This window comes from Xenopus tropicalis, chromosome 7 (genome assembly GCF_000004195.4).
Source record: "Xenopus tropicalis strain Nigerian chromosome 7, UCB_Xtro_10.0, whole genome shotgun sequence".
Taxonomy (NCBI): domain Eukaryota; kingdom Metazoa; phylum Chordata; class Amphibia; order Anura; family Pipidae; genus Xenopus; species Xenopus tropicalis.
Window position 1 is genome coordinate 129070064 of NC_030683.2, and position 10343 is coordinate 129080406.

Here is a 10343-nt window from a genome sequence, read left to right on the forward strand (position 1 = left end):
TTGCCCATAGCCTGTACAGAGAGATACCATAAAACTATGGCACATAGGGATTCCCCTGTACTAAGCACAATTCAGCAGGAACAGCCCCCTAAGTTTGCTCATAGCCTGTACAATAAAACTATGGCACATAGGGATTCCCCTGTACTAAGAACAATTCAGCAGGAACAGCCCCCTAAGTTTGCCCATAGCCTGTACAGAGAGATACTATAAAACTATGGCACATAGGGATTCCCCTGTACTAAGCACAATTCAGCAGGAACAGCCCCCTAAGGTTGCCCATAGCCTGTACAGAGAGATACCATAAAACTATGGCAAATAATTAAATATGCTAATGGATGGCCTGTGTAACGTTAATTTAAATCAAATAAAATGTGTTGAAATTTAATCCCTGGGGGAGTGGGGGGGGGTAACTTTCACTGATTAACCAGTGGCACCCCCCCCCATGTAACTTAGTAGCATCACTTGAAACCACTTCCACATCATTAGTCAGGGAGAAATGTTCCAAAATAAAACATCAGTCTCGCGTCGGCTGGAAATATCCATCAAAACTGCTCTTTTACTGCACTAAATGGTGGAAAAACCTTATCTAAACACAGGTCCTTTTAGCAGCAGTTCCTGGGGTTGCGGGGTCAGATGGGGCGGGGAGAGGGAGGGGGCCCGAACGTGTGCCAGGGGGGCTGCTGAGAGATTTAGTGACACCACAATGGGTCCCAGGTGGCCTTACGGTGGGCTGCACATCCGCACACACAAGGTACTGGCAGGGGGTAAAGGGGAACTTCACCTAAAAAAACAAAACAAAACAGTGTTAATACAGTATATACATTTATATGTAGCAATAGAGAATAGGGTAGTAGCTAAGGTTGAAAAAATGACACATTTCGGCCCCACTGATAGTGAGAAAGGCAGGGACCCAGGACAGGTAGAACTAGCGAGCGCCTCAGGGGCCCCCAGGGAGTGTTTTCTGCTTTTCATATAGATGTGGTTTGCAGATTGTTAGGGCGTGGGTGCCGCCGAGCAGCACTTCTCTCAATATGTGGGTGTCATCAGGGTGCAGGCACCCAAAGGCGGAGCACTGCTGTGTAACGATGCAACCAATAAGGATTAACCTTGGGACACAATAAATACAGGGTGCTGCATCCCCCTGAGACTGTGCACCAGGTTTGAAGGGGTTAACTTGGTTACTTGGAGTTAACTATTAGTATGATGTAGAGAGTAATATTCTGAGACAATTTGCAATTGGTCTTTTTGTAGTTTTGTAGTTATTTCACTTTTTGTTCAGCAACTCTCCAGTTTGGAATTTCAGCCATTATCTGGTTGCTAGGGTCCAAATGACCTTAGGGACCAGGCATTGGTTTGAATGAGAGGCTGATATATATATATATATATATATATATACTGTATATATACTGTATATATATATATATATATATATATAGGAGAACAGAAAGATAAGTAATAAAAAGTGACAATAACAATAAAACTGGAGCCTCACAGAGCAATAGGTTTTGGCTGCCGGGGTCAGTGACCCCCATTTGAAAGCTGCAAAGAGTCAGAAGATGAAGGCAAATCATTTAAAAAACATACAAAATAAATAATGAAGACCAATTGAAATGTTGCTTAGAATTGCCCATACTATAAGTTAGCTGAAAGGTGAACCGCCCCTTTAAGACTGCTTAGGGGCCACACAGCAAATCAATTGCCCTTGTATTAGCTCAGGCTGGGCGGGTATTGGGCCAATCACAGCAGGGCATTGAGACTTTGCTGCCTGGGGATGTGTGGCCCCCAGGGCCCCTGTGTCGGGGGCTGAAGCCATATTGGCATTGCTATTTGATGCCAAGAAATAATCACTATGTACACGAATTACCTCTAATATAATCACTGACAAAATCCCCAAACTTTCCAGGGTGGGGTAACAGGCAGCTCCGTTACACAGCTAATTGGGGGGAGCAGATTGTGGGGTTCAGTGGTGCGTGACACTGGCAGGTCCAACGCATATACTGGGCTATATATATATATATATATATATATATATATATATATATATATATACAGTATATACCATATAATAGGACAGTGGCTCCCATCCCTGCGCTCTGTTTGGCTGGTACCATAGAACACAATAAATTCAATTTGTAGCCCTGCTGCAGTTGCAGTGTAAATACATAATGGGGTGTATGGGCCTCAGACTGGAGGAATTGAGATTTATTCAATCTGGGGCAGTTAAATTGCCTCCCTCCTACCCCGGAGAGATCCCCATAGACTCCAGTAGCTTATCTGCCCGGCCAGGGATGGGATCAGCACTTTCTTATCTCTGCTAATTGGATCTTCATCATGTCTGAGCCCAGGAGACTCGCTGATAAGGGACAGATTTAACTGCCTTTAATCTCATTCCGCTACTCAGGGAAGAGATTCCCCGGCCAAGTTCTCCCCACCTGCCTGCTTATTGGCCACTGGGCTTTGGCTGCACTGCTTGCAATCTGTCCTCCAAGCTTCTGCACTCTAAGGGGAACTCCACCCAAAATTACTGTCAGAACCAGCAGTGCAGGGAAGGGAAAGGGACAGACACAGTGACAGTTACACATAACTATAAACCCAGTGAGAATGAGGAATGAATGGATATTGGGGAGTTGTATCAGGAGTCAGAACCAGCAGTGCAGAGAAGGGAAAGGGACAGACACAGTGACAGTTACACATAACTATAAACCCAGTGAGAATGAGGAATGAATGGATATTGGGGAGTTGTATCAGGAGTCAGAACCAGCAGTGCAGAGAAGGGAAAGGGACAGACACAGTGACAGTTACACATAACTATAAACCCAGTGAGAATGAGGAATGAATGGATATTGGGGAGTTGTATCAGGAGTCAGAACCAGCAGTGCAGGGAAGGAAAAGGGACAGACACAGTGACAGTTACACATAACTATAAACCCAGTGAGAATGAGGGATGAATGGATATTGGGGAGTTGTATCAGGAGTCAGAACCAGCAGTGCAGAGAAGGGAAAGGGACAGACACAGTGACAGTTACACATAACTATAAACCCAGTGAGAATGAGGAATGAATGGGTATTGGGGAGGTGTATCAGGAGTCAGAACCAGCAGTGCAGGGAAGGGAAAGGGACAGACACAGTGACAGTTACACATAACTATAAACCCAGTGAGAATGAGGAATGAATGGGTATTGGGGAGTTGTATCAGGAGTCAGAACCAGCAGTGCAGGGAAGGGAAAGGGACAGACACAGTGACAGTTACACATAACTATAAACCCAGTGAGAATGAGGGATGAATGGATATTGGGGAGTTGTATCAGGAGTCAGAACCAGCAGTGCAGGGAAGGGAAAGGGACAGACAGTGACAGTTACACATAACTATAAACCCAGTGAGAATGAGGGATGAATGGATATTGGGGAGTTGTATCAGGAGTCAGAACCAGCAGTGCAGGGAAGGGAAAGGGACAGACACAGTGACAGTTACACATAACTATAAACCCAGTGAGAATGAGGAATGAATGGATATTGGGGAGTTGTATCAGGAGTCAGAACCAGCAGTGCAGGGAAGGGAAAGGGACAGACAGCCTGATACCTGGGGACACAGTGACAATGCTCCTTGGAACCCAATCGCTGATGCTGGTTCCGAAACATTGAATAGTTTCCTGGCTGCACTGTCAGTTCCCCCTATCTGCACTATTAGTGATACTGAGAGCCCTGAGTATATATACTGTATATATATTATATATATATATATAAAGCTATACACACTACTGTATGTGAGTTTAGGCTTGGGGGGGCACAGTGATACAAACAGAACAGGGATTTATGGTGGGGGGGGGGGGGGGGGGGGCAGGTACCTGGCTAATAACCCCACTATCAGTTTTACCATAAATATTTAGAAATGGAATCTCACAAGTGATATTTTTAGCCGGTAATGAGGGTCGGGGGCTATTTTTGTCCCTGATCCCTTCTTCCTCCCTCCTGAGTGATGGATTTCAAGCCGTTTGCCCCCCCCAGGTGGCTGCTGCAGTGGGCTGCTCTGATTTGACCCCCCCCTGTGTGATGTCACGGAAACTCACTCCCCTGAGTCCCTAAGGATGTCACAGGCCGGCAGCCAATCAGGCGGGAGCTGTGTGTATATAAGGGGCAGGGGATTGGGATGGAGCAGCAATCAGATTGTTCTGTGTAGGGATTCACAGGCACCTAAAGGGAGAAGAGATCTGAGATTTGGTGCCCCAGCATTCAGTGAGGTAAGTCACCCATTCCCCAAGGCTACTCCTAGCAACTTTGCAATTTGTCTTCATTATTTATAGTTTTTGATTTATTTGCCTTCTTTTTCAGCTTTTCAAATGGGGGTCACTGACCCCAGCAGCGAAAAATAATATTCCCTTTGATGCTACAATTTTATTTTTATTGTTACTTTTTATCCTATATCTTTTTTATTTTGTCCCTCTTCTATTCATATTGCTGTCTCTCATTCAAATCACTGCCTTGTTGCTAGTGTAAACAAGACCCTAGCAACTAGAGAGCTGCTGAACAAAATGCTAAATAACTGCAAACCCACAGACCATAGAACTGAAAGACCAATTGCAAATTGTCTCAGATTTTCAATGTCTACATCATGCTAAAAGTTAATTTCAACCCCTTTACTACCCAGTAACCTCAATATAACTGCCCCCAGCTAACCCCCCAATACCTACCTACCCCTATAAGCCCAGTACTAAATCTGACTAAACCCCACTACTCCCCATTCCTCTTGGCTACACCCATTGTCCTTACACCCCACTAAAACTACAATTAGCACCTATAAACCCCAACCAGACCCCATTAACTACCCACCCCATACTTATACCCTTCCCAGATACCCTAAAACCCCAACCAGATCCCATTAACTACCCACCCCATACTTACACCCTTCCCAAATACCCTAAAACCCCAACCAGATCCCATTAACTACCCACCCCATACTTATACCCATCCCAGATACCCTAAAAGCCTAACCAGACCCCATTAACTAACCACCCCATACTTATACCCTTCCCAGATACCCTAAAACCCCAACCAGACCCCATTAACTACCCACCCCATACTTATACCCTTCCCAGATACCCTAAAAGCCTAACCAGACCCCATTACCTACCCACCCCATACTTATACCCTTCCCAGATACCCTAAAACCCCAACCAGACCCCATTAACTACCCACCCCATACTTATACCCTTCCCAGATACCCTAAAAGCCTAACCAGACCCCATTAACTACCCACCCCATACTTATACCCTTCCCAGATACTCTAAAAGCCTAACCAGACCCCATTAACTACCCACCCCATACTTATACCCTTCCCAGATACCCTAAAAGCCTAACCAGACCCCATTAACTACCCACCCCATACTTATACCCTTCCCAGATACCCTAAAACCCCAACCAGACCCCATTAACTACCCACCCCATACTTATACCCTTCCCAGATACCCTAAAAGCCTAACCAGACCCCATTAACTACCCACCCCATACTTATACCCTTCCCAGATACTCTAAAAGCCTAACCAGACCCCATTAACTACCCACCCCATACTTATACCCTTCCCAGATACTCTAAAAGCCTAACCAGACCCCATTAACTAACCACCCCATACTTATACCCTTCCCAGATACCCTAAAAGCCTAACCAGACCCCATTAACTAACCACCCCATACTTATACCCTTCCCAGATAACCTAAAACCCCAGCCAGGCCTGATTAACTAAGCCCAGGATCCTTATACCCCACTTAGATTCAAGGGAGTATCCCCTATATCTTTATACTCTATTCAGACCCCGCCCCCCAAGTAAATAACTACCCCCCTCTCTAACTGCCCAGCACCTATATACCCATTCCTATAGCAATCTATTCACTCCCAGCCCTGTTAGTGCCTGCAGAGCTTACAATCTAAGTGGGGAAAATCATTTTACAGTGTTGCCATAGAGATTCTCATTTGCACAGGTGGGGGGGATTGATCTGCCCTGGAGGTGGCAGAACACATGTAGGCAACAGACTATTATGGGGGGGCAGTTTGTATATGTCAAAGCAAAGTGCTGTGTGCCTGACCCCCCCCCCCCCCCCCGCCCCAGACGGAGGGGCAGATAAGCCAGTAGAGGGGCTGAATGATAAGTGAAGTGAGTGCTGAATGTGCAAAGTGCCAGATGACAATGTTTATCTTCCTGTCTCCCCCCCCCCTGCAGATGGATCCCAGCATCTACTACTGCCCAGAGCTTGCCCCGCAGGAGGTCCCAAGCCTGGAGGGGAGATCAGAAGGTAATTGTCTCTCTCCTGCTTGCCGTACCCCATATGGGGGGGGGGGGGTCACCTGACTGCAACCTGTAGTGTTATAAGAGGATATATTAAAGGGGAAGTAAACTTACAATTCTGTTGGAAGTTACCCTACATTCCTTTGCGCTATAGAGTGATACAGAGTATCCCAGGGAGATGAGGGGCATTAGGGGGTACCCCGGGCAGGAGGAGGGGGTGCATTAAGGATAACCAGGCTGTTTTTTTGCAGATTTATTGTATGACGACACTGGCTTTCTCCCTGACTCTGACCTGAGTGGCTTTCAGCTGAGTGCAGGGAAGGGACTGTACCCCAACCCAGAGAGCCTGAGACCCGCCGGGGGTCCGAACAGCAGCACCCCCTCCTCCGAGCCCTTCCCAGAACCATCTCTGTATTACTGGGAGCACTACGCCACAGGTAGGGGCCTCTCTGCCTGTCCCTTTACTGTTCCTCTGGTTCCGACTCCTGACACAATGTAGCGGAAGTCAGCTCTTCTCCAGGTCTGTTAATCAGCTGGCTTCTACTATATTGCTTCAGGAGTCAGAGCCAGCCGTGCAATGAATATAACCTGACTAACTTTCCATAGCAAATGCATCTAAACAGTTGGACTAAAAGCAGCATATATGTGTGTCCCTTTTCTGTTCCTCTGGTTCCGACTTCTGACACAATGTAGCAGAAGTTGGCTCTCCTCCTGGTCTGTTGATCAGCTTCTACTACATTGCTTCAGGAGTCAGAGCCAGCAGTGCAGCGAATATAACCTGACTTTCCATAGCCATTGCATCAAAACAGTTGGACTAAAAGCAGTGTCTGCTGGTCCCTTTTCTGTTCCTCTGGTTCCGACTCCTGACACAATGTAGCAGAATTTGGCTCTCCTTCTGGTCTGTTAATCAGCTTCTACTACATTGCTTCAGGAGTCAGAGCCAGCAGTGCAATGGATATAACCTGACAGACTTTTTGTAGCAATTGCATCAAAACAGTTCGACTAAAAGCAGCGTCTGTGTGTCCCTTTTGTGTTCCTCTGGTTCCGACTCATGACACAATGTAGCAGAAGTCAGCTCTCCTCTTCTGTTATTACTACATTGCCTCAGGAGTCAGAGCCAGCAGTGAATATAACCTGACAGACTTTCCGTAGCAACAACAGTTGGGAGGTACCTGAAATAAAGCAGAAAGATTTTTAATAATTGCCATTTTTTCCCTCTCAAGGTGCAAGCGGCCTGCCGACTCCCGGGAACTCCCTGCCCTGTGAATACCTGCCCTCTTTCCAGACGTTGCTCCCGGCGCTCACAGAGCAAATGCAGAGCCAGCCAGGGCAGCAGGACATGACGCCCCCTACTGGGGACTTGCTGTACCACACCCAGCACCCCTCTCCCTTTGAGGCAATGGAAGAAAGCTACTCGCAGGGCGCGGGTGCCGGCACGGTCGGCGACCAGAGTTTCTCGTGGGCATCGCAGGAATGGCACAGCTGGGACGAAGCTGCCTGGATGGGCTGCAACTCCTTTGAGACCCCGGTTCCCCCCTCCTCCAATGTGAATCCAGGAAGCCAATGTTCCGCCGCAAACAGAGCTCCCCCTGCAGGTCAGTAATCCCCTCCTTCCTTCCTTTTCTGGCAAATTCCAGCAGCCTTGCTTTGCTTTACGGCAGTAATTCTAGTTCTACTCTCTCTCATAGGGTGCTTTATGGTTACAGCACTGCTGCCTGTGGAAGCCTATGTCTGACTTTGCCTTTTTCTTGCAGCTTTTCCCCTAAATGACTCTACTCACTACGAAGCCCTCAGCCTGGGCCGTCACCGATCCGGTACAGAAAATGAAAGATACCATCACCCCTACAGTCAGAGCCCTGCCCGGAATAAGGACAAGAAGCCACCCCCAACAGGTGAGTCAGGGAGGGGTTTCTCTGCACCATTTATCAACACGGGGCAAATTTGCCCCGGGCAGTAACCCATAGCAACCAATTGGTGATTTGCTTTTTTCAGCCAGCTGCAGGTAGAACAATGAATGCAACAATTTGATTGGCTGCCATAGGTTACTGCCCATGGGCAACTTTGTCCACTGTTGATAAATGACCACCAGTATGGCAGCTCCCTGCCACCTCTATAAATGCAAGGAATTCTAATGAAACATAAGGGGGCGCCCAATGAGGTCTCGTCCCATTATCTCACCCTCACTAATCCTGTTGTTTGTTTCATTTCTGCCCAACAGCAAGTTCTGGCCCGATTCAACTCTGGCAGTTCCTCCTGGAATTACTGCAAGATTCCTCCTGTCAGAAGCTTATCAGTTGGACGGGGAACGGCTGGGAGTTTAAACTATCTGACCCCAACGAGGTAAGGAAAATCCTTATTTCTCTGAACCCCACCGAGGGGCAAACAAACAGAGAGATACCATAAAACTATGGCACAAAGGGATTCCCCTGTACTAAGCACAATTCAGCAGGAACAGCCCCCTAAGTTTGCCCATAGCCTGTACAGAGAGATACCATAAAACTATGGCACATAGGGATTCCCCTGTACTAAGCACAATTCAGCAGGAACAGCCCCCTAAGTTTGCCCATAGCCTGTACAGAGAGATACCATAAAACTATGGCACATAGGGATTCCCCTGTACTAAGCACAATTCAGCAGGAACAGCCCCCTAAGTTTGCTCATAGCCTGTACAGAGAGATACCATAAAACTATGGCACATAGGGATTCCCCTGTACTAAGCACAATTCAGCAGGAACAGCCCCCTAAGTTTGCCCATAGCCTGTACAGAGAGATACCATAAAACTATGGCACATAGGGATTCCCCTGTACTAAGCACAATTCAGCAGGAACAGCCCCCTAAGTTTGCTCATAGCCTGTACAGAGAGATACCATAAAACTATGGCACATAGGGATTCCCCTGTACTAAGCACAATTCAGCAGGAACAGCCCCCTAAGTTTGCTCATAGCCTGTACAGAGAGATACCATAAAACTATGGCAGCATAGGGATTCCCCTGTACTAAGTGCAATTCAGCAGGAACAGCCCCCTAAGTTTGTGTCCCTTTGGTTTGGGCAGGTGGCCAGGCGATGGGGCAGACGGAAGAACAAGCCGCGGATGAACTACGAGAAGCTGAGCCGGGGGCTGCGCTACTATTACCACAAGAACATCATACATAAGACTGGAGGGCAGCGATACGTGTACAGATTCGTGTGCGACTTGCAGGACCTGCTTTCCCGACCCACACAGGCATCACAGCCGCCCAGCAAAACCCACAGAGCGAGGATCCAATAACCGTGCAACGGACCTGCAGCCGGGCTAATGCCCCATTATGGACTTCTGTAAATGGAGCCCAGGGCTCTGCACAATATATGGGGGGTAAATGGAGTCTTAAATCAGTTATGCACTATATGGGAATATCTGCTGCTGAACTATAGCCTTAGACTACTGGGGACAGGGGTACAAGCAGACTGACCGCAATAGGCCCCGCCCACTCTACAGCAGTTGGACACTATTGAGCCCCTTGTATATTCTCCAGCATCAATGAGAACAGGGGGTTAGAATTCAGCAACAACTGGAGGCTGCCTGATAAAGCACTGAGTAGAAACATAGTGATTGGCTTCCTTTTCTAGGTTCTGTGCCCGCCCATTGGTCCAGCCCTAAGGAAGTGGGTGGGGCACACTGGCCGAAGAGCCCGTTACAGCCCCCGCCTTGTCTTTATAAGATGCTCTTTCTCAGGTACAAATCTACCCGGTGATTTTGTGTTTTGTAAATAGACAGATGTATTCTTATATTTGTATTTTCCTATTAATAAATATTTTTATTTACTGAGAAATGTCCAAGTCTTTATTATGATAAAGGGGGAAAAAAAGCTCAGAACCTCCGTATTTTATACAGTTCACGGAATTCCGAGGTGATTTCTAATATCCTTATGTTTTAAAACAGGGGGTAAAAATGGTAAGATGTGAAGGATGATGGGAAATAAAAAGGTGTTTCTGTACATAGTGAATAAAGTGCCCCCTATTGTAACATATAGGGATATTATAAGCCCCCAAGGAGTTCCTTATAATATATAGTGAATAAAGTGCCC

The 10343-nt window shown here is 47.0% G+C and overlaps 1 protein-coding gene across 3 annotated transcripts; it reads left to right on the forward strand.

Moving 5' to 3' along the window:
* The first annotated feature begins 4062 nt into the window (after nt 1–4062).
* Nucleotides 4063–10088, forward strand: etv2 (ETS variant transcription factor 2). Of its 3 annotated transcripts, none has more exons than XM_031904812.1 (7): nt 4063–4238; nt 6213–6285; nt 6530–6715; nt 7502–7873; nt 8033–8170; nt 8497–8618; nt 9332–10088. In XM_031904812.1, the coding sequence occupies exons 1-7, from the start codon at nt 4086–4088 to the stop codon at nt 9545–9547; spliced, it is 1260 nt and encodes a 419-aa protein (XP_031760672.1). In that variant the 5' UTR covers nt 4063–4085; the 3' UTR covers nt 9548–10088.
* The last annotated feature ends 255 nt before the right edge of the window (nt 10089–10343 follow it).

Excerpts from the sequence above, each read along its gene's own strand:
- etv2 (XM_031904812.1), top strand. The coding sequence starts at position 4,086 with ATGTCACAGGCCGGCAGCCAATCAGGCGGGAGCTGTGTGTATATAAGG. Across the intron at positions 4,239-6,212 it reads GTGCCCCAGCATTCAGTGAG|ATGGATCCCAGCATCTACTA; the intron begins GTAAGTCACCCA and ends CCCCCCCTGCAG. Across the intron at positions 7,874-8,032 it reads AAACAGAGCTCCCCCTGCAG|CTTTTCCCCTAAATGACTCT; the intron begins GTCAGTAATCCC and ends TTTTTCTTGCAG.